At 40.2% G+C, this 25,661-nt stretch overlaps 1 protein-coding gene across 2 annotated transcripts in view; it reads right to left on the bottom strand.

The window, feature by feature from the left end:
* SLC4A10 (solute carrier family 4 member 10) overlaps positions 1 to 13,925 on the bottom strand; it is a 178,561-nt gene extending 164,636 nt beyond the window's left edge. Inside the window, exon 1 of one of the 2 annotated variants that reach the window (XM_064451464.1) lies at positions 13,847 to 13,925. In XM_064451464.1, coding sequence (XP_064307534.1) covers positions 13,847 to 13,894 — 48 coding nt within the window. In that variant the 5' untranslated portion in view covers positions 13,895 to 13,925. The remainder of the gene's footprint in view (positions 1 to 13,846) is intronic. The other variant, XM_064451465.1, reaches the window with a different exon arrangement.
* Between the last annotated feature and the right edge of the window lie 11,736 nt (positions 13,926 to 25,661).

Raw genomic sequence — 25,661 nt, 5'->3', positions numbered from 1 at the left:
AGAAAAGGGAACTAGCAAATGGTCTACCCTCTTGGTACCCAGTCCTGCTTTCTGGTAATCAGCACTTTAAAGTTTGCCTAAGCTGGTGATTGCATCTGTTGAATTGGGATCATCGTACTTAATTACCTAATTCCTTTTTAACCTATTTACACTTATGGCCTTCACAATATCCCACATCACTATGTTTTGCACTTGAACTCTACAGTTCGTGGAGAAGTGTTTCGCTCTTGTTTTTAACTTAGTGACTGATAATTTTCTTGAAATTTACTATTTCTGCTATAATTAGTTAGGATTTATTCTGTATTCACCTTTTCTTTAATGGTATCATATCCTTTGTCTCCTGAATTACCTCATTTCCAGAACAACTCCAAATCTACATAGCTTCCATTTGAACAGAAACTATTTCCCCACTAGTCAAGAAATACTGAATGATATGACCTCAAAATATGATCCAGGTTTTACAGTCTTGAAACTGAAAGCTCAGGCAAAGCCCAGTCTCAGGTGCCAGCACTCAGGGCTACCATCAATGACATTACAGGAGACCAGTCCAGAGAATGACTGTCACTACCACATGAAAGCTGTGGATGTTTGGTATTCCTCATTTTTTCTTGAAGAAAGAAAAAAAAAAAAATGCAGAATGTGCTCTGGAAGGTTTTTTTGTACTGTGTCCACATCAGCAGCCTCTTAACTCTCACCTCCCCTTAAACACACGCCAACACCTGTGTGAAGCACAAGCAACAGAAGTGCAGGAGGAAATGCCCGAGTAGAGCACAGCATCGAAAAGGAGCACAACCAGAACAACGAGCATCCTAGACAGCAGAGAGAAAACGGTCCTTGCGAGAGATGGAATTTGTTCCAGAAAAAGGATACTGAGAGACAGCAATAGCACTAAAAATCAAGAGGTTGGCTCAAAAGATGAAGTTTTAAAAGAAGCACACATAGGATGATTTCTGCCTTCTGGATTATCAACACAGACATTTTCACATTTTCCATCTCTACCATGAGAGCTAAAATCTTGCCTACTTTTTACCTTTTAAATAAAAATCTAGAATATAGGTGTGTGTTGAAGCTACAAGATTGCAAGATTATAGCAGAAACACTGAAGTTGACAATAATTTTTTGATACTGAATTTTCCTTTTAATTTCTTGCTCTTCCCATTATACTCATTATACTCACAACTCGCATGTTTTGGATTGCTCATGTTCAAAACACATCTGTAATCTTAGCCCTTCCAAATGAAAAAAACTTTCCTATCACTTGTATTCCTCTCACTATTGATAAAGATACCTAAAAGGAAATACTTGAAAATTGAGATTTTGTGAAGGGATCTCACTGCTGACTGTGGACTGAGCCACTTTCCCATTTCAAATAAGAAAAGGAAAGACACTTTTTTTTTTTAAATACTACAACCGTTTTTAAAGGCACCTGTTGGAAGCTGCTTTAAGGCTTAGAATACTGTAATAAATCTCAATGCGATTTTAGTGCCTTGAAGAAGTTTGGTCACTGGGAAATGCTGAGCACCTGCTATCTCAAAACAAAGCCGAGGTTTAGATAACACAAATGGAGTACTAAAACACAGTATTAATAACAAAACCAAAGGGAAATTTATTTAGTCTTGTATTTCTTGGACGCTGAAAACATTCAGTTGAATTTAATATTTGCCACCAGGCAGAAATTTTTAAAAAGATTCCATTAGAATGAAATATATTTTCATATTTGCATATATACGGACAAAAAACAACACACTCTTTCTTAACATACAAGAAAACCCTGCTGGAAAAATACTAGATGTTAGCAGGAAAATAATCAGTTACATTATGGACTTTAGGTGGTTTGTGTTCTGGGTTTTTTAGGATTTTTTTTTTTTTTAAAGCACTCATCATAACTATAAATCAATATTGTTTTCCTATATAAAATATATCAGTAGCAGAAATAAGCACACTCTTAGTAATGAGTTAGTAAAACCTGAACTATAACTGTAAAGCATTATCAATACTGTATTACAGTTTGCACAGACCATTTATCAATTATTTTGGTTTTGCTCAAGTCAATCTTGCCAGACTTATTTTAATGACATTTTTTATTTTTTAATGAATATTCATAATAGAAGTATTACATAAACAGTTATCTCTGCAATCACTAGGAAATGAAAAATTTGAGACTCAGAGATTAAAGTATAGCAGACAGGAAAATAACAGTCTCTGGGTTACAGTATTTCAACCAGATTAATCATATTGCTCTAGAATTTTTTAATTTCATATCCATAAAACAGCACTCCCCTCAATCCACAGAAGTTCCTAATTTTTATGTCAAGAAAGTTAGAAGTTTTCAGTCTAAAAAAGAAAAAAACCACAGAAAACCAAAACAAATTCAGAAATAAAAGCTCAGACTAAGAGGTATTTTTAATTCTGGCCATTCACAATTTATAACTGTTATTATTTACACTCTTGTAGCAAACACTTTATATGATTACAGTTACAATGGTTATGCTGCAATAGCTCAGTAATTTCTGTGAGCAAACAGGAGAATATCAAACTAGAGAAAAGAAGTCGATTCTATTATTTTTGCACTGCCAGAAATCTATTTGTTTGCAATCAAGCCAATAAACAAGTTTATCATTCATACATGTACTGTCATAGCTCCTGAACTGGCCAGTCATGGACCAGGACCCCTTTGCAACAGACCTTGCAGCCACCCAGAACAAAAATACTGTCCTCATCCCAAAAGGTTCACACAATTTTTCGCCCAAACAAAAAAATACGATCACCTAAACTTGGTGGCTCATTTACAGCATCTTATCCATGCTGTAATAAACTACTGTGTTTATTCTTATGTGATGCCGAGCACAAAGCAGATTACACCGATTTTATCAAGGGTAAACCTACCTTGTGTTTATGTAAGATCAGTGCATGCAACTAAGGAATTAGAAGAGAAGGTTATGATGCTACCTACCTCGCAGAAGTTTTTTTTATACAGCCATCCTTTGTATGCAAGTCAAGGGAGAACAGATAGACACAAACAAATAAACAAGAAAAAATGAATAACTTCTGATGAGTGGCACAGTTAGCAATTTTAATAGCCTAAGAGTCTCCAAGAACTGGTTTGGTAGAGATTACCTTTTTCTCATATTGTCATTAAAACACTACTCAGAATTTTTATACGACAGGTTGCTGTATCAGACCACTTCTGGAATCATAATTTCTAGACTTTAAAATCAAAAAAATGGTTTCAGAACAAGAACACTACTTTTCCACCAGGCCTTCTCAGATTCTACACTGCATGCCTCATCAAAACCTGTATTCTTTGTGCTGAACTACACAAAATGTATCAGTAGCATGAATGTGCACAAGATTGGACTGTACAGGTCTGAGTCATTCACACAAGAATAAACAAAAGTCAAACAACAAAAAAAACCACAAACATTTAGTCAATTTACACATTTACTCGTGTTGGTAATCACTTTCACTAGATGTCTTTAATAATCTCCATATTTTTCTTTGAAAGAGTCTTTTAAGAACTTATATTTGTTCTCTAGTTTAACTTTTTTTCATACATGTACATACAGCATCAAGTGTCATATTTATGGCGAAATTTTGAGGAAGGAGGCATGGTAAGATAGCTTTGGGATCTGGAGTTCTTTGGCTGTATTGCACTGGGGCTCATGAGCTATAATCGTTTTACCATGTATACATCTCATTGCGACTGCTAATGGGAACATGGTTCCTGTGGCAGAAGCCAGCCCAAGGCAAATCCCTCATCATGGGTTCAATGGAGCTATCCAGTTCTCAAAACCAGCTCTTTTCCTCCACAAATCTGCTTCTGTCAGCTGCACGCCTCGTTAACGCGTACACAGCCTTTAGTGACAATATTTTGCAAGGCAAAAAAAGTTTTTGCTGCTTCTGTAATTTCTGCCCAAATCTAGCCACTGTAGAAGCACTGTACGAGAAGTGGGGGAAAAAATGGCAGTTCACAAATATTCAGTGAAGAGTTACCAGGTTTTTGCATATTTATTTCTTAAGTTTCTCTTCAATGGGTCTTCTCCACTCCAGAGGTAACTGCAGTTTTCTGATGCTCTAGGCAATACTGGCTTGCATTTAGAAACCTCTCACCTACACTTAGTTATGGCTGGATGAATAGGGGAAAAAAAAAGCATGTATTTGGTGGCCACAGTAAATCAATTCAGACACAGTGGACACAGAGTCCTAGACTTTTAGCCAAGATGAAGTGAAATGAACACAATCAAACTATGGAAGCTATAGCTCACTGAAAAACATTTCATCCTCTCTATAACTGAATGTGGCTTTTACTTTAAATCTTAACCTTTCCTTCCAATGTCATTTTAGAGCAAAGTCCTGTGAGTTCCATGAGGTTCCAGAGGGTATTCCGTAGCAGGGTTTTTCTCAATCCACTCCCCTACAAGATGAGGACTGTGAGGGGTTATGCCAAAAGCAAGAGGCCCATTTGATTTTAATGAATAAAGTCAGCTGGATGGCTACAGAAAAAGCTCCTTTCTATGAAACTGGTGAGGATAAGCATGAGGGCTTCTGCACTGCTTAACACTATTTTTGAGAGCATGTTCACCTATTCTGGATTCATCCAGACACTTCTCTCAAAAAAAAACATATGGTATTCACCTATTATTACAGTTTTCATGAGAAGAATCTTGGAGGAGCATAAAATGCAGCTTTATGAGTGTTTTTACAGCTCATTGCACATTTAATTTCAAAAGCTATTATATTGTTGCAATAAAAACAAGTGGACATAGCTAAGTATTTCACTATAACACAATCATTAAGAGGAAAAACAGAATAAAGTGGAAACTTTCTAAAAGATAATTATATAGTCAGTCAAGTCTTACGTTTGAGAATTTCTATCTTCTCTTCAAATAAAGGGAAGGGATGACAGTAATTGAAGGAGCTGGATAACATGGGTTACAACCTAAGTTATGAAATTTTCTGCAAAAAAGTGAAGTATGTTGAAGTCTCAGAACACAGCAGACTTGCAGAGGCTGAATGAACGTTTGTATTGGTGATGATACTTCTGGAACTTATGAGAGTCTCAAACAAGGTAGCAGTAGCCTCAAAAGAACCAGAAATTGTAGGTTGTTTCTGAGGACAGTATTAAGATGGCTGGTGGCAACAGCTGCACAGATTTGGGGGTGAAGGGAACACTACTTTTATTCTATAAATTCATTTAAAACATTAATACATATAATAAACCTTCTGTCAGCACAATAACGCACTGTTCTGGGACACTCTGGCTCTATTTCGGTACTTGCCTAAATAGGTCACAAAAAGAGATTAAAAATTCTTAAAGCGTGACAATTTTGGATACAGGTTATCCACATTTTCAAGAAATCAAAGGTAGAAGAATGCCCACTCTTCCACAGACAATATTAAATTACTGGTTTTGTTACATTCTTCATACTACAGAGCATACCAGGAAAATATATTCTCTTCCTTATAAATTTTCAGATCATAAGCTTCCAATCTTTTAAACTCTGCATCAATATACTTGAGATACTGGTAGTGCAATCTCATAAAAAACTGTTCTGTGTTCTTAGGAGATGATATCAAACTTTATCCATTTCCCACTTGGGCAGAGCAAGTGAGAAATTTTTTGTTAACAGGGACAACAGTGGTTCTGCCACTTCTGCACAGCTACTCAGTAGTCCTTGGGAACAGTGTATCTATAAACTCAGCCTTGAATCCCAAGGTAAAGTACAAATCTCCGGAGCAAATGGGTGGCTAATACTTACCATTCAAATTCTCACCTTACCGTTACTGTTACTTAGCTGCAGTTCAAATGAAAAATATCAACTTCCTACATTTAACAGAGCATATAATTTATGGATTTAGCTAAAAGCTCAAGATTCAATTCTGTTTTGCAGCTGTTGTAACAGGCTCTGTCTTATGAGATAAAGAGATTAAACAATTCAACAGGACTGAGAATGACATCTTCAGCTCTACCAAGTCAAGCCTTGAAAAAAGATGCACACTTCTAGAGCTGCAGTTTGACTTTACTGATTGTCACATGGGAATTTTGGCAACCTCCTCAAGCTGATTTTAGACATCATTATGCTTTTTAATTCCAAATAGAAAGCTTTCATACTTTTCTGTACGTTTTCAGTATACATTTCCCCAAAAAAAAAGTCAACATCTTAATTTGTGAGGACACACATCGATATTTTCTTAGCTGAATTTTAACAATACAACTGACAGGATTCCTGCCTGGCTACTGGGGAACTGACAAATATACAGAGAGATGGATGGATGCTGAAAGCAAAATCCTCTTTCTAGAAATACAGTCTAGGACAAATTTATCAATGGCATCTTTGGTCCAACCAGATCTAGGAGAGACTGCAGGACCCTTATCCTGGAATTACAGGAGGTTTTCTGCTTCGTTTTACAACAGAAATAGAGCTTTACAGAACTAAATAGCTCCATCTTAGCGTTCAGAAGCTTCATGTTTCATTCCTCTAACGAAACACAAAAATGAAAATTTTCCTGAATCTTACAAATACTGAGCACAACATCATAAATGCAGCCCTTACCTATTTCTAATCTGCATTCTACAATCATAAACCAAATCATTCACATTTACCAGGAGCATCTTCCTGAACCACAAAATTAAAATGTTTTAGAAGAAAGAACAATCCTGCAATCCTGAAGTTATTTTTATTCCCCTGTGGATTCTATTCTTTGATTCTATAAAGAAAAAATATTAAAAATACTAATCAGTATCAATAAAAAAATCTGAAGCACTTATGATTTGATACACAATCTTCCTGATTGTACCTTTATTTCCTATTAATGTTTACAACACTCTAAACATCCTACCACCACAGAGTTTTCAGTGTTTCACTGGGAAAGATCTGACATGAAATCACATTCTTGCTGATTGCTGCTTACTTCTAAAATAAAACCCTTGTACAAATTTGTATGTTGAAAATGAAGTTTACATGTACATATGATCTTCCTCTCCAGAAATGACATGGCATTTTGCTATTGAATTTAATGACATAGTTTCCGAGACTAATTACAGTTTAAGTATCTATTTTCTATTTTTGCCAGAATCTAATAGCAGGGTTTGGATTTATTCCCACCCTTGCATAGTTTCAGTGACTATGAATGCCTCAAGAGAGAATCTAGCGTGCTTGTTAACGACTGATATCTGGAACAATTCCTCAGAACAGTGGCTTCAGATCAGTTTTCCTTAATTTATAGCATTTTGACTACTTTTAATATGAGTTATCAGAAAAAGGTGCAAAACAATCCCAACCTCTCTCCAAAAATCAACACAAATGTGCAATACTTTCTGACGGTTTTGAGTGTGACAGCTACAAAGTGACTGCTCCCAGTGAAACTTATCCTGGAACTTCTTGCAGCCCCAGTGATGCAGACAGATTCCTATGTTCCTTAAAAAGTCAACAGGATTCCATGAAGGCTTAAAAATCCAATTTAAGACTAGCATTTTGCAGATACAAGTTAATAAATAATGCTACATTTTATACTTTTGTATGGCTTTAAAACCTGCTTGCGATCACACACTTGGATGAATGGTAGGCGTCTATCTTTTTAATCAACTCTCTAAATATGTTAATAGTAAATGTTTACAGTAAATTTACATTCAGGTGGACTTAACTGAAGGCATGAACATTTATAATCCAGACAAACTGCTCCTTTCTCCTCAGTTTGCAGGAGACATCATCCATCTATAAAATAGTCTTTCCAAAAGACAAGAGTGAGTCCTCGCCACAGAATGATAGGATTGGAAGAGATCTCATGAGGTCTCCTAGTCCATCACTTAGCCCTAAAGCAGCAATAACTATATATGCATCTTTTCTGTCAGATATTCATCTTACTTGTTCTTATAGATGGATAATGGAGATTCCAGAAATAAACTAGAGAATTTGTTCGACTGCTTCATTATCCTCAGCATTAGACAGGTTTTTTAACATCCTTTTAATATTGCCCCATAACATTTTCTTCTTTTCCTCTTCAGGGGGGATATAAGAAAGAAACCGGTCTTTTTTGCTGCAGCAGCCTTTTACATTCTAAACATGCATGTCTCCATGGTCAGGCTAAGGAAGCCCAGTTTCTTCTAATCATCTTCCATATTTTCAGGCCCATGCTGGTTTCTGTTGTTCTTCCTGTATTGTTCTACAGTTGCTATTCTTCTCTTGAAACGTGGCACGTAGTACTGTACTAATCAGCTAATACCTTACAAATGCCAAATACTACCTCATGTACCTTGAAGGCCGCATTTCTGCTAAATATGGTAACATGCCTGCTTCTTTGCAGCAAGTTCCTGTTCTGTTTGATTAAAACTGAGAACTTAAAAATCTTGACGTATATTTCACATCTCCACTGAATTCCAAAACTTACGTATAATCAACTTCTCAAGGTCTTGTAAACAGCTAATTAAACAAAGTAAAAAGGCTCCAGGAGGTGGCCAGGGAAATCAGCAAAGGTATGGAAGAATCAGGACTCAAGATCCTGTTTTGCCCCAGCTGTACAAGGGCATGAGCTGGCTTTCCTGCTTCTGTTCCTCCATTTCTTTCCCCATGCCATAACCAAATCAATTCTTCCCCATGCAACTTAATCAGCTTCCTCTTTTCTTTCAAACCACAGTCAGTCATAATGTCCTCAGTTCTCCAAGTTCGCACAAATATCTCCACACTCTCAATTTTACCCTTATTTCACCCTGCAACCTCTTTTATTCCCCCCCAAGACACCTCCTTCCTTCTATTTTTAGCCATTGCCTGTATCATCTATTCCTTGCCTATCCTAATCAACAACCTTGCAGAAGCCGGTTGGATTTTAAGAATCTTTAAATATGCAAAGCTTATTTTTCATTTCATGAGAATAACTTTTACACTTCACTAACGCTGAAACTTGTGTCAAACACATGCAGTCCTCCATTAATTTGGACGACATAAAAATGGCCTTATTATTGCAAAGGGAGTCACAACGGCACGCTTCTTCAAAAGCCTGGGTTTTTTACAATGCAGACCTGAAAACAGATGTTACAGTGTATTACAGAAATGAAAGGAACGGAACGTTCTACACTTATGGCTTTCCCTTCTCATATCAGATACACAACTAATTGTTCAAGACGATTTACAGTGGATTAAGTTTTCCCTCACCTGCTTAAATCCTCTCATCCACTGAGGTTGTAAACATTACTTATTTAAGAAGCATTAAAAGATGTCACTGGGAATATTTTGTTTGAGAATTGATTCTATTATTTTTTCCAAAGGAAGAAGTAGAATGGGAAGATGCAATTATTAGCAGAGGAAATTGAAAGCATATATTTAACAAGTAGAAACAGTGGGAAGAACTCAAACCAGACATAGATGCATTAAGGTAGGATGATTTCCACACAGTATTCACACTTTGTCCTTTTTTTTTCTCCCCACAAATATATATCAGGCTGCCAATTATTCTTAAATAGTAACACCACAGCACACCTTATGATCCAGAGAAAGCTTTTTCAGTCATGACATTGGTAAATACAAGGCAGAGGGGGTTGGGTTTTTTTAAAAAAAGATGTATCTCTGATTGTTACTTCATTTCATTCCAGCATTTTCCCAGAAAAAAAAAAAAGATTTCTTTTTTCTTTCCACTCAGAACTTGGAATGAGGCAGTAAAAAGAAAATACCCAAAGCAGCAACTCAATCCTAAATTTACACTTATAATTCGGTTTTGGGGTTTTATTTTCATTGGTGCCATTACCTCAGTACTTTTGTCTTGAAAATGTAATGGTGCCTCTCTGTTTTTCCAAAAGAATCACAACATTCCTATAGTCCCTATAAACTCTATGCTGCTACTATAATGCTAAATTTTGGCGAAGTGTGCTGGGAATTGGTACTGTTATACAAACTGTGGGGTCAGGCTTTGCTATGCATTCTCATAGTGAGCAATACATTTCATCTGCAAGTCTCGCCGGAGGTCCCACTCAGCATTAACAAAAGCAAAAGAATTTGGCCTGTTGCTGTGAGCAGCTTCCCACACTCACCTGCTACATTAAAAATAGTTACTACCCAAGATCTCGCTATACAGTTCTCCCACATACAGAGGCCTAAGTAGTAATAACTGCGTGCCATTTGTAGCTGTGACAAGAGTACTCGATGAAAACAGTACCTTCCTAGTGCATACATACCATATCGTACCATGGTATATGTCCACAGGCATGCACTAGCAATGTCATGCTTTGAGGTCTTGTATCTACCAAATTTTAAAAGGAAATAAACAACTAAATAAAACAAAGCAGCTTTTGAATTTTAAGACTGGATGAGGAAGACGACAGAACATGAACTTAGAAAGGAAGAGTCAGTTTGGCTTTACGTTTGTGGGTTTTACTGTTACCTTCAGAAAACATAGGAGAGTAACAGGCCAAGCATAAACATAGTTAACAAAAATATCTGCACTTCGTCTATATGTGCTCCTTATATCAAGCATCAAGCCTCTGTCAGATAACAACCCTGTTTTGAAAGCCAATTTTGACTTGCATACAAGAGAGATCCAGAATGGACAGAAACACAATACTCCACGAATAACTTCTGCTATGAATACACTGCCTTAAGTGACAACCTGCAAAATAATTTACATGCAATGACGTACACATGTGTACAGACAAACTAATCATATCTGGTTCTTTCATTAGAAATCTTTGTAGAGAAGATCTACAGATTGTTTCTCCAGTTCTGTAAACAAATGATGACTCCTCAGCAATCTTTCAATTACTCACAACTATTTTAAAGCACTCTGAATAATCATACTGAAAAGCTATACTTGATGACTGATAAATAAAACATTAGATGATACAGAAAGCATACAGGTCTGCATTTGTTACCACATTAGTATATGTATTGAACAATAAAAGAAAGACTATATTTGCATTTTCAAGAGCAGCCTGAACAAATTTTTTCCTGGTAAAACAATTGCCTGGTATTCCCTTTTCATTTCTCTCTACAATATTGCTTTTACAGACAATTTGCAATAAATTCCTAATAAGTTTCACAGAAATTTGCCCACACTGAAAAAAAATTGAGAAGCAATAGCCTAACCACTAACAAAGGTGCTGCGGCTGAGTTTCCAAAAGAAGTTTGTGACAAGAAAGACATTTAACTCCTCAAAACTGCAGGCAACAAGGTATTTTATCATTTTGCAAATTGCTAGGGATTGGGGTTTTTAATTAAAAGCTTGTATAATAAATTAATAGCAACATATGACTAACATTACAATAAAAATAGATTCCACTTGGTACAGGCTGTGGGATTTTGGTGGGAAATTATATTGAGGCTTCACAATATCTGAGCAGCATTATAAAATAAAATTAATCAAGGACTACATTTGCTCTTTTTACTATAAATAACAATTAAAACATATCACGTGCTACAGTTTCACACACAAAAATAAATTAACTCTGTTGTATATACCAAAGCCATTAGACTAAGCCCTTGAAGGGAACAAGCTCTTTCAGCTAGGAACCTTTTTCTTCATACCCAGAGTCCACCAAACTGAGACAAAACTTGGGAACAGAACCATATCCATTTCACAGCTCTTACTCCTGTTCCGTTTGTTTCCAGTCAAGATAAGGACTGATACCTAAACAGAAGTACTCTGAAGGTATTGCTATGTCACATCATTACCTCCCAGGCTAAGGCCGCTCAAGTTAGCAGGGAGTCCTGCTCCTTCAACTCTGCCATGACTCCAGGTGCAAGACTCCCACCATGCAAAAGACATTTCTGCCTTACCACATGCAGGGTTCTAGGTATCAGCCAGGCTGAGGCTCCAGAGCACATTTACACGCTTTACTGCTTCATGCACAGAGAAAATACCACCAGGACAGGGAAATCTCAAAGACTGAAGGAGTTGTGCCTTTACCATCGTCGTGGCAGGAAGGCAACGGCGCCACGTTGGCCTGCAGAGGCCCTCTCAGAAACAGCAAGAGTAAGAGAGGACTGATGAAGAGGACACGCCACAATAAATATTACATGGAGTACAGAAGTCTCCCTTCCCTATTTGAAGCAAACACAACAGCTGCTGAACTAGTTAGCTGTAGGAAATGGAGGTGGGAACCAGGCCTCAAACTTAATGAGCAACAGCACTGACAGGGACCTGCAGCTCTGCAGACAGGTCCTGCATCAGGGCAGGTCTCTGCCAGCCAGGGCTGCAGAGGGAACCAGGGACAGTTCTCCCCTCATCAGCACACAAGAAATCCTATCTTCTTTGGTCCTCTCAACCACAGCAACAGCTTTTTTTTTTTCTTTGTGCACAGTCCTGGAGGAATAAAACTTAAAGCCAGACAGCACGAGGCAATCCTGTACCTTGCACCTTCTGAAAGCAGACTCCTCTGACTCCCTGCGCAGCGGCTGTCGCACAACCAGAGACAACACACATTGACAAAGCGAGACCAGCACGAGCAAGAGCGAGACTGCTACCGACTGCAGACGACCATACCAGTGTGAAACACTGAGGTCTAAGTCTTCCACAGGACTGCTGAACTACAAATGGAAACTGGATTCACAATGAATCGCCTCTCTAAGGAAAGGAACTGGGCAGTCTGTCTGTGAAAAAGACAGGACCTTCTACTCCAGCATCAGAAATTGCAAAAGCAACAAGCAATAAGAATTGGGATTCATAAAAGGTATCCAGAGAGCAACAGGAAAAACTGTCCCTGCCACAAGGAGAGGAGATGCCAGAGATAACCTCACACTGTGTAGCAACCTGCCACCTGATTGCAAAATGGACCACGTCAACAGATGACGGGAACAGACCCTACGAAAAACGGGCTCACCACGAGTGCATCTCATCAACCTGCGGCAGCTGAGACTTGCCTCCGTCAAGCTTTGTCAATATTGTGCAGCTCGTCATGCTAACACAGAGCCATTTCAGGAGCCAGCAAAGCCTCTGCAGACCTACGCAGTGTGTTTACAGGGGTGTGTACGAATGTGAGAGACCTCTCCCTGCCCCAAACAGACTGATTTCCAGTGCAAGCCAGGAACCACCATTCACAAACAATCTTCAGTCTGAGATCAAGATCGACGCCCACACTTACACCTTGTGTGCATCTGCCAACCCTGTGTCTGGGGAAGGCCAGGCAGGAAAGAAGAGTCCCCCCGATCTAACAGCGTAAAAAAGTCACCCACCAACGGAGCCCTTTCCTACTTGCTGGGGAAACACCTCCCAGCCGTAGCCGTGCAACCGCGCTATGCTCAGAGGGAAGGGTGCACCGCGTACCCCCCCAGGCGACAATAACCCCACAGATTACCAGCTCCACGTCTGAGCACACGAAACTGCGACACCGCTGCACGAAGCGGAGACCGGCATCCGGAGGGAGAAAGCCCCAGCCGTGCAAGCGCCGGAGCTGCGCTGACCCGCCGGCGCTCTGCGGGCAGGGAGGGCCGGGGACCTGCGGAGGCAGCCCCGGCGCCGGGGCGGGATCCCCGCGGAGCATCCCACAGGTGCTCGCTCCCCAGCACTGCCCCACGGCCGGGAGCAGGGGGACAAGGGGGAGCCTGAAAGCGGAGATGCCGGAGGCAAGGGGATGCGGGGAGAGGGGGGCACCGAGGGGAAGGGGAGGCCCGAAGGGGGTGCAGCCGGAGGGCGGGGGTGCCCGCCCCGGCGGGACACACGCGCACACACGCACAAACGCGCACCGCTCCATCCCCGGGCACGCCGCCGCCGCCGCCGCCGCCTCGCCCGCCACCGGAGCGAGCCAGCCCGTCTCCCCACGCACCGAGCAACCGGCCCCGGCCCCCAGCACGGGGTAGGGGGGCAGGCGGACGGCCCCCCGCGCCCCCTCCCCGCCGCCGGGGCCGCGCTGCGGCAGCCGTACCGTGGGCAGCAGCGGCTCCATCTGCGCCCCTTGGTCCTGGGTCTCCATGCGGTGGCGGTGGCGGCGCGGCGCCCTCCCCTCCCCGCCGCCCCCCTCCCTCCTTCCCGCCCGCCGGGGATGCGCCGGGCTCCGCGCGCCGCCGCGCGCCCTCCGCGGGTCCGGTGGCGCGGAGGCAGGAAGCGCGCGGCAGTCACATGGCTCCGCGCGCCGCCGGCCCCGGCGCGGGGGGGAGGGGGGGGGGCGGAGGGGGGCAGGAGCCGGATCCGGGATCCACCTGCGGGATGCGGCCGGGCCCGGCGGGGCGGGGAAGGCGGGCGGAGCCGCCCCTGCGAACCGGCGCCCTCTGCCCGGCCCCCGCGGCCGACAGGGCAGCGGCTCCGTGCCCGAAGGGGGAGGAACATCACGATACGGCTCCGGAGTTACCGCTTTACGCCAGACTTCGGCCACAGTCCCCGCAAGACCCTTGCTTCAGCGCAGCCTTGGGCCAAAATTCATCTCGATCTGATCGGCATCAGAAGAGCACTGAAACACAGCGACTCCCTCCTCTGTCCTGCCACGCTTTGACCCTTGGACACAGACAGCACCTTCAAAATAGAGGGGTTTGTCCCATTCTCCACTAAAATCACCCAGTCGCCCCCTTTTACCTGCAAGTTATAAACACATACCTGGTTACTATGTTCTTTATCAGGAGCCTTACCCCCTTCGCCCAATTTTATCCTTCAAGCCTGCTACACTTTTAGCTTCTCCTGGTCCACCTGCCTCTGCAAATCGTTACGTTCAGCCACACAAATGATGGTCAAAGCCTAAATTTGGCTATCCAAGCAAGCATAAGGATACCTGAGCCCCCACAACACTTGTATTCAGGGCACAAGTGCGATGCTGCCTAAGCTGAGCCAGAGAAGTTCTCGATTTCTTCACTTCCCAGCACATCTCCCGAAAAACATGCCCATGCAAACCGGCGTGCATAGGAATCAGGCTAGGAAAAATAAGCTCTAGGAAAAGTAAAACTCTGTCTCCCTGTTAACATTGATTTCCTTGCCAAAGCAGCAGGCCGTTCCCTACATTTTGGATACCCTTTGCAGTCTAAAAGTGCAACAATAAATAGTTTTGCTAAACCTGATTTAATTTCACCTGCCATGAGGCATGTTCTTCAAGTCTCTGAAAGATCCTCCAGGGCAATTTATCTGTCCATCAGCCAAGTGAGACACAGAGCTGAGGAGGTAGAGTAAGGGAAAGGGGAGTCAAAGCTGGTTCTTATAAAGGAGGGGGCTATTTTTGAGTCACAACTGCGAATTTGGTCCTTGTACAAAGCGATACATACGTGTAACACTGTGCAGAAAGACACAACACTGTGGTCCAGATTCTGGGACAGAAGCCAGATGCATATTTTTGTAACATGATTACTGATCTACAGTAATTAACACAGGAGGCCATTCGGGTCACTAGAGGTAAGGCTGTGTCAGCATTTGCACAGTAAAGCCCTATTTGCAGGAGCTTATAAGTAAGCTATGAAAGTCATGATGAAGCTGGGAAAGGAATGTGTTTAAAGGTGGTTTTCCTTCTTTAAAGAAAAAAGACTTCAAATGAATATACCAACTGTGGAACTGGGAAGACCAAAACCCTTCACTCTATAGGCATCTGTTTCAACGTAAACTAGTATAAGCATCCTTAGACTTCTCTGCCTAAATATATCATGCTTGTCCCAGAGCATTTTTTAATAAAATACTGCAATACCTGCAATACAAAGCTTCAAACTAATAGCCAAAGTCAAAGGGCAAGTCATTCTTTCGACAGCTGTGACAAACATGGTTTAATATGAAGATCCAAAATGTTGAATCCAAAAGCTCCAAAGCCAAAGGCTTTCCACATATGGAAGTGGAAGAACAGAAGGGACTGAGCTGAAAGCTTTATTTTTAATCAAACATAAAAGATACTAAGGTTTTTTAGAACATCCTAGCAGTGTATCACACCAAAGAGAGAATGAAGAGAAAAGTAATATGTTTATTCTCTAATTGCTTTATAATTGCATTTGAATTCTGTTTTCCCTTTCTTCAAGTTGGGTTCCTTCACTATTCCATGTGATGGGAGCCATACTCCCAGGCATGATCAGCGATTTTCTGTTTTGCAGTATTACTCTATTGCAGTAGTAATGCCACTTCTCATCCCAGAAGAATTAGCTTTGAGATCATGAGACAGAGCAGGCTTCAGTATCAAGTTTGAACTTTTAGTACACAACTAGGAGATATTTTCAAGCTTTTGTACATGAAGGCTAAAGAAAAAAGGAAGAGGATGTTCTCAAGTCATCAATAGTTTGACAAATTTGAATATAAGAGCAGGAGGTGTTGTGAAATCACAACATGCAGATACACTGAAGTTTTAAGATTTTAAGAATACCACGGATATGCTATTGAAAGAAATACCTCTATAACATATTGATGTCAGACTAATTTTGTCTTTATAGATATATTTCTAGTGCATTACATAAATGAAGTAGCAAGGGCTTCTATATTTAGGTTTACCACGATGAAGCTCCTAAAGCAAACTTCAATGGGAAAATGGGGAAATATTTTTCTTGTTCAATCACGTTCTGATTTTAAGTCAGAAACTGACCTGATCCCTGGCTGGTGTCATCTTTCAGAAGAAAATAAAGACAGTGCAAGTTGGCTTCTATTCTCCTCCATCCTAAAATTGCCTCTTACCCCTTTGGCCTGCAGCAAGCCAGTAACTCAGATGTTCTCCTGAATCACGGTCAATGTTTTTAAACCCCACTGAACAGAGGTTTCATTCTTTAAAATCTCTTCACAAGGGGTATGTATTTTATATACAAGGAAATACATTCAGAGGGCTCAGCCCATTCTCAAAGTACTCCGGAGGTACATAGCATAGATTTTGGAGGCATATGGCATATTCCTACGTATCTGAGTTTGACACCCTATCCATTTTTATGTCAATAATTCCCTCTGGCTTGAACATCACCAACATAGCTCTGTATATACAAAAACAGGTGCGTGATAAGATGCAGCTCCAAAACGAAGACCTAAAAATCATGGAGTTCAAGTTCATGAGAAGTCTTTCAATACTTCTCTTATTATGTCTTTATAATAAAAGTTCTGGTTTTCTACCTAAAGAATACTCCCTAATCAAGAGTGACGGGTCCTTCCTCCACCTAAGTCCCGAGAAGGTATTCTGATAGAAATAACCAGTGCTATTTGTATATTTTTATACATGCATAAAAGCTGTCACAGAAGCCTTAGCATCACTTATTGGTACTATGAGAGTACCTCTCATAGTTTTACTATCATACCTTTCTGTCAGTTTTCATTTTGTGATCAAAATACAGCTATCATTTAAAAGAAATGCTGTATTTAAACCATTTCTCCAAATACAATTCCTGTTCTAGGAAGACGTCCTGGGTGTATTGGCTCTTCTCCCAGTTTAGCCATAAAATATGTCACTCTACCAGGATGGAGGGGGGGGTTGCTACTAAGCAAGAGCGAACTCTTAATTTCCACATAGCTGTTAGTTACAAAACTGAACGTGAGAACTACTTAATTTAAAATGTCCCCATAGTAGTTGAAACCTAATTCACTCATTTACATCTATGTCCAATACTCTCACCACGTTCTTAATTCTAAAAAGAACCTGTACTCTGTCAGACCTAACAAGATTGCCAGTAGATTTTAGCAGCACAGCGAACAATTTCACACAATATTCACAATCAGAAAGGGCTAGGGTTAGATCAGTTTGCCCTCTCTTGATTCCTGCCTAAGCTCAAGCCTCAAATACACTGATAAATAAAATGCATGCTTAACACACATTAGTTTGAATGCTCATACTGTGTATATTTATCATAAAAATATTTTTTTAATGAAGGGAAACCTTTTTTTTAATTGCAGGTTATTTTCAGCTTGCTACAGGAATTTCTATGTCAAGTAAAATTACAAATTAACTTCTAAGCTTTAGGGGGAAAAGAAATCACTACCAAGCAGCCAAAATCCTTTTCATTCTGTTTTTGTCTAATTGATCATACAAGATGAAATAGTAAGGGGTGGACCTCTCAAACTGCATTTCATGCTAAGTGAACCACCTTTAGATATCAAAAGGAACATCCCAGCAATACAAACTATTCCTACATTTTTTTCCCCCTGTAATTAAAGAAACTATTCTGACGAGAAGGTAACAAAGGGGAGGGAGAAAAAACAAGTTCTGGCAGCAGTTTTTCCTCTCTCCATTCTTCCTATCTGAAAATAAATAACCATCTGGATCATTGTACTGCCTTTGTGACAGGTGGTACTCAGTTATGTTTCTCATTTCATTGGAAAGTGGTAATGGCTCTTTCTTTTGCTAATAGACCCTGTCTGAAATTATTTGTCTCTAAGTTAATTCATTTGAAATATGATCCAAAAAGGTTCAGTGCTGATTGGGATGTATTCTTCAATTGCGATATAACCCCTTTTTCCCTACTGGCATCAAAACTGGAAAAAAGTATTCTAATAATTGTCTCACTAATATAACTTCTCACGTTCTTCAGCCAAAAAGAAGTAATGCCAATGAAATATGTCTGTGTCCACAAGCCCAATCCTACAACTCCTGTAACACAGTGAGACAATCTGTGTTGGTAAAGAGCACCAAATATTTTACTTCCTTAATTTTCCCCAAAATGGATCATCTACCAATGTTTATGATTTTTTTTTTTATTCTAAGCTGGGCCTTTGATTTTTGCTATTTGCTAAATAAATATTAGAGAATATTGTTTTAAAATCTAAAATAAAATTAAGAGGCATTAAAGACTTTACCTAATACAATAATACATAAAATGAATCAATACATTAGCTTGCTAATTATTAATATAGCTACCCTTTCTAGGCTTATTTTTCAAGTGAAAGGAATTCCTCAGATATATTATCCATTCATCTGACTTTCTAAATAAAATATGTTGAATCAGGCCCTGTTTAGTCACTGACCTAAATAATCCTTCAGAAAGATTAAGCTATCTTAATTTAAAACCTGCAAGGAGGGGGTGGGGTGGGGTGTAAATATACTGTTTATTGCTCAGTTATTCTAACAGCAAACCATAAATAACGTGCATCTCACAGATGTAAAACAACATTTGTCTAGATTGAGCTTCAAGTCATTGGATCTTGCTACTTCTCGTATCTCTAGGCCAAGAAGTCCTCTAACATCAGGAACATTTTCTTTATATAAGCAGGTACTGTGTTAATACTCCTTTTCCTTTATAGCGCTTCTAATTCCTTGCTGCAAAAGAAGGCTTCGCACTACTGTCATGACTCCTCTGACCTATTCCAGTTTGCACAGGAACACGACAATATTCCAAAACATGACTTAAAAATGTAGCATTTGGAAACCAGACTATATGCCTTTGACCTCTGGATCATCCTGTTTTCCACATTATGAAACATGATCGTTCCCTTAAGCATTGCACCACAAGGAGAGCTCCTAACAGGGGCATCTACAGGGTCAGATGATGGTTATTGGGAAAGATGGATGAGGCTGGCTGTGGGTTTATTTGTTTGCAATATTTCAAATTTGCAAATACAGTAAATATTATGAAGTGCATGTACCTACTTTCACCTTTTAAATCCTAATCACATCCTTTGTCTACCACTTGCCTTAGGCTACAAGCACTGCAGCAGGGGTCTATCAGCCTGTATAACAGAGGCACAAAAGGCACAAAACTTCAGCCAGCAGATTTTCCACAGGTATTCACATAACTATAAAAAGAACTATGCCTTGAGATCTGTACAATTTATGAACAGTAACATTTTGCACATATATCTAAGACACCGAAGCTCTCTGTGCTAGTCCCAACAACAGAAGCGCTAAGCCACGAGAACTAGACTCATCTGCACCCAAGCCATGTTGGTCCCTGAAGCAATACAGGGTTTGCATGGCGTCATGCTGGAGATGTTAGATTTGGACAGGGAATTTACACAGATATTTGGCCTTGTCTCAGCCAGCCAGAAAGTTAAGATTGTATATGAAAGGAATACTAGAACAATAGTTAGTTAATGGGGTGTCATAGCCATCACCCCTTGAGGGAGTCTCAAGTACGGGCTCTTCCCACCCTTCCTAACATATACACCTAGGATGACTTGTTTCCTTTACCTTAGCATGGTCCCAGGACGGGGTCTCCACTATTTGCTCCAAAATCAGATTAACAGGGAATTAACAATGGGATTCACACCAAAGGCACAGTTAATAGCTTCTGTACACAAGAGTGAACTCTTGATTTCCACACAGTTTCAGTAAAAAAAGGTACTCAAAGTAACTCCTGAGGTTGAGATCTGATACTCAAAAATTCATCAGAGCTAAGCTTTCTTAGTTACAAAACCGAATCAGAGAACTGCCTATGCATTTTAAAGTGTCCCCATAGTAGAATGTTTGAAGTCTACCTAATTCAGTTGTTTATGTCTCTCTGATGCTCTCTCCACCTTCATAATTCAAAACCAAAATGCACTCAAAAGGTTGCAAGCAGATTTTAGCAGCAGAGTGAACAATTCCACACAATATTCAAAACTGGACAATGAGAAGACTAGGGTTAGTGCAAATTTATCAGAAAAATATTCCTTTAATAAAGAGAAACCTTTAAAAGATGATATGCAAACTTTTACTGATATTTGTATTTCAAGCAAAACCACAAATTAATTTCCAAGCTTCTGGAACAAGAAAACAATCCAATAAAATATTGCTGTGAAATGTACTTACATTGGTGTCAACCCAGACATGCCTAACAATACCAAACAAAAGATGAAGTCTTGACTTCATGGAGTCCATGGAAATTCTGCTATCAACTTCTGTGGCAGTAAGCTCTCACCTCAAAACTTTTATCTTTTTAAGTTTGTACTGATTATATTTTTCCTGTTACATTAAAAAAAAAAGCCACCAATATGATAAGTGCTTTGGTACAGAAAACAAGTAAAGCCTAAATTATTTTTTGTTTCCTTGCAAAGCTGATGAACAAACTAAACTCATGTTTAATCAAAGGGCTGCTGGCATGGAGCTTCTGTAGCCTGGTCATATACTAAGGACAGGTTTTTTTCACCCAGGTGTAGAAGATTAGACTGAAACTCAGGAAACTTGTGTTTTATTTCTGATTATGCCACTGATGAGCTTAGAACTTCATGTACTAACATGGTATTTTCCCAAATCCTTAAGTAACTTTTCAATGTATTGCCCTTGTCAGATACTGAACAGCCCCCACCAGAGGGGGGAAAGTTGTATCTATTTTTCTCGTTATAGCTTAGGTTCTTACCCAATATCCCAACTGCTGGGATTCTCAACCTTGTCTTGATTTGCAGGCAACCCAGGGGTTTGTTTGCAACACCACTTCAGCTAAATTAGTTACTCCTGGCAGAAAAAGCACCCACCTCCTCCTGAAGCTTTCAGAATACAAAGTTCATTCAACACTGGTCAAATCTAAAGAGAGGAAAAAAAACCCACAGAAAGTCATTCCTTAATTAGATTTTGAAAACAAAGCTACTAAAGTTACAAATATCCCAATAAAAATCCCACTGAAGTTCCTCAGTAATCAAACCAGTGCTACAGTTAATTTATGGAGTTGGCAATCTAGCTTCCTCTCTACCCATCACCTTTGGAAGGAACCTGGCCTTAGTACCATGAAGTTCTTTTAGCAGATGCAATTATTTTCTCCTCCCCTGGAAGTGTACTCTGAGATAGCAAATAAAAATGAATGAACACTACTTCTTACTGTATTTTCTAATCACACATTCCTTCCAGCCTCAGCAGCCTTCTTGCCATACACAAGATTTTTTATAACAAAAACTTTAGAAACCATATAACATGAGAAGTGTTCATTTTAAGCATGTTTCACTAGTTTCATGATTTCTAGCTCTCTACTGGCTTTTCACAAAAAACTATATCCGCATGTAACACACTACACACAAAGACAACAGCATTGGCTTTAAAGGCACTTCCTATGTTTCAAAATACCTTCAAATCTTCATCAGTTTTGCTGCTCTAACCACTACCTACAGAAAAAAAATATTTGCTGTGTTTCAAGTTTCTTGCCTGTAAAATAATCAAACTGACCCACTAGTGAAACAGAAATACATGTCCTTCTCCTTTTTCCACATGCTACATTTCCAGGAAAAACATCTTGCCTAAAATCCAGAATTGAGGATCCTGACTGGCTCACAATTTCACAAGACCAGCAGCTGGTATAAAGTGGCACAGCTGCCATACAGTCAAACGGGCCTTATGAGATGGAAGTGCATTCCTTACTGAAGTAGCCAACTCAAATCAAATATAGGGATTTGAAAAGAACTTCCACTGAACTGCAATTGCTTTCTTTCACACACAGTGCAGTAGTTGCTACCAAGTAGTAACTATTCTCTTTAAAGAGAAATACTGTTTGCTTGAGCTTTCAAATTCTGCAAAGAGAACAAACTCATCCATGTTCCCCAATAGGCAGGTAATTAGGACACAGAAAGTGAAATCTTTACTGACACTGGTGTCACTGAAGTCAAGGATAACAATTCCTTGGTGTTGTAAGAATTTCACCACATTAGATTTCCCTTAGGAAGGCTATGCAGTATGTGGTAGAGCACTGTTTCATTATGTTTTTTAATAGCGACAATAATGTAAAAATGTATCGGGGATCCCAATACGCAACTGTTAGTGACATATACCCTGCAAGCTGCAACCATACTTCAAAGCGTTTGTCCTAAAGCTCAGAACTAAACCAAGCATGTCGGGCCTAACCAACCCGATCATCTTCCATAATGAAATGGCTGTATTTGTGGGCAAGGGGAGGGCAATCACTTGCATCTACCTAGACATCAGCAAGGCTTTCAATGCAGTCCCCCATAGCATCCTTGCAGAGAAACTGGGGAGGTGTGAACTGTATAGGTGAACAACAAAGTCAGTGAGAAGCGGGATGGACCTTTTGGCCTGAAGGCTAGTGGTCAGTGGTTCAAAATCTAACTGCAGCCAGCTAAAAGTGGTGCCACCTCCAGTCTGTCGATTTTGGGGCTGACCCTGTCTTATGCCTCACATGTTTAACGACAATGACTCACGTGATGGGACAGAACGAGCCCTCCTGAAATCCATGTAGAGGCACCCAGCTAGGGCAAGTGGTTGATACACTGCCAGACAGCTATTCAAGATCTCCGCAAACTGCAGGAGTGGGCCGACAGAAACCTCATGAAGTTTAGTAAGAGGTGCAGAGTCCTGTACCTGGGATGGATCAACTCTGTGGGCTGAATTAGCCAGGTCACAGCCAGCATGAACAGGGATGTGATTTCTCTCCTCTGCTTGGCACTCACAAAGCCACATCTGAAATAACGTGGCTTTAGTTTTGAGTCCCCAGTACACAGAGGAAGACCAACAAACTGGAGTCTGTTCAAATGATACACCTAGAGCATTGACAGCCTAAATTTCCATGAGCAATCTAGATTCATTTTATAGTATATAAACTACAGAGAAAAAGGCATTTCTCAGCTGTAATTCATCTCACCCTATGGTAAACATTTAAGATAAATAATGATCTGGGAGTACCTGTTTCTTTCCAATTACTTCAGAAGAATTTCACACAAATTGCTCAGATACCAATAGCCACATCTGACCCATCTAATGCTGTCAGACAACACCCCCAAGGTGTCTTGCATTACACCTGAAAAAAGATCACTTACAGAGGAAGTAACAGCATAAGTCTGAACTCTGCTTTTTATCCAATTTTGACCAAAGTCAAACACACCAACCACAGAACTGAGCTCAAAACTTGAAAAATCTTATCTGCATGTCTGTGGATCTCTAAGACAGTGACTGTGGGGTTTCTGTATCTCATCTATTTATAGGGTCTTTAAGCCCATTAAGAGATTAAAAAAAAAGACACACAAGCCATTTAGTACATGTAATCTCTTTACCATGTCTGTAAATACTACATTATTTGCAGATCTGTAAGTGTAAGGACACAGATGTAAAACCACTCCCTAGCCACTTCATTATGCCCAGCAATGCCTGTATGCCTGCTCTAGTCTGAGGAATCACTGCCTGTTCCTAAAAAACACAGCCAATGCGTTGACACAGGTAAAATATGTTACCACCTGCTGGCAGGACCAGAAGCTGCCAAAGCTTCCAGAATTTCTCTAAAACTCTCATCACACATACGAAAACACATTAGAGTGAAAGTGTGAGGTTGTCAGGATCACCTGAAGCATCAAACACAAACATCACACTGACTGCACTGCACTGCTGGAAATGCATCTTGGGCAACTGCTGCAAAATTTTACATTGGCGTCAGGTTGCGTGTCTTGAGAACAGTGATGGACTAATTAAAACCTGGACCAAAGTTACATCATTAACTGTGCTCAACATCTCGAACAACTTAGACTGTGGGATGTTAATGTCTGTTCTGTCTAAAGGACCAAAGACTGCTTCTCATCTCCCACGGTTTCCACTCCGACATATCCATATCAAAACAAGGCCATCGTACCGTTTCTCCCCCGGAGCCCTGGTTCCCACAAAGAGGAAACTATGACATGGAGAAGCTGTAGTGCGCTGCAGCCGAGACACGTGGCAGACCAAGAGCATAGGGCTTGTCCCACATACCTCATGAAGCACTCAAAACAGAGAGACTGGAAAGCACGCAGAGGCCAGAGCCTTCTCATGAGAACAAATTGCTCTGCCCTACCCCAAGAACTGGTGGTCCTCTAGATAATGCTACAGGTCTCAGTACGAGAAATTCACATCTCAAATGTCTGGCATCATACCTGGACCACTATTGTAAAACCTACATTTTGCTTAATTTTTGCTGCCTCTTGTTAGATCTACTGAAAAGATTACAAGTCCAGAAGTATATCCATTTTTTTCCCCACCACACTAAAATACGTGGTTCCTCTCCATACAGACTTTGGCTTCTCTCACATCCTCAGGCCAAGCTACCACTACACAACTGGAATTTGTTAAGTCACTTGAATTGTACTCAGGGTTGGCAGGAGGTTAACCTGTTCAGGGGAAAGAGCACTTTTTTGCATGTCAGTGCTCCTACCATTGTACATAATTTCTATTTTATTACATTTCTTGGTGTTATTTCAGAGAATATAACTGTATTTCTATCATCGCAGCACACACATTCACTTCTGAGCCATACCTAAATTACTAAGCTATGACAATGCTGGCAGTGGAACTGCGGTAGCAGCAAGTACTGCAAGTTTGTTTAATAGCTGTCCTGCTCCAGAGTAATTGGTAATACTGGAAGTCTAACTTGCATTTGCCTAATAACAAATATGACAGCCTAACAGATATAATACATGCTGAGCATAACTGAGGAGCACCTCCGTGTAAGATCTTTCAGGATGCTGTATGTTTTGAGATCACTAAAAAGGAAAAAACCAAAATTAAGATCACACCAATGTATTTCCATATGATTCTGTAGGTCAGCTTCAAAAACTTCAAAAATTACTGAAAGGGGGTTTAACAAATTCAGCATGGAAACTTTGCCATTTCCCCATGACAAGAAAAAAAATGTAAGGATGTGATGATATGTGATTATTAAGATTGTATTTAATATTAAATTTTGGTAACAAAATTTAAACAGATTTTCCAATAACAGAAATAGAAAATGCCTGTATCTCAAAGGGAAATCTAGCCCAAGATATCCTTGTGAGTAATATTGTCACAAGTTCTGCCATTTCTTTTTAGCTCATGAACAACCCCTCAGGTGAGAGGAGTACATTTTCACCTTAGCTGATTGCTGCTGTTTGTCCAAATCACAAGGCTACCATCAATCAGAAAATAACGGAATTTAATGCCTAAAGGTAGGAAAAAACTATTT

This window comes from Phalacrocorax carbo, chromosome 5, assembly GCF_963921805.1.
Source record: "Phalacrocorax carbo chromosome 5, bPhaCar2.1, whole genome shotgun sequence".
Lineage (NCBI taxonomy): Eukaryota > Metazoa > Chordata > Aves > Suliformes > Phalacrocoracidae > Phalacrocorax > Phalacrocorax carbo.
This window is presented reverse-complemented; position numbering and strand designations above follow the sequence as displayed.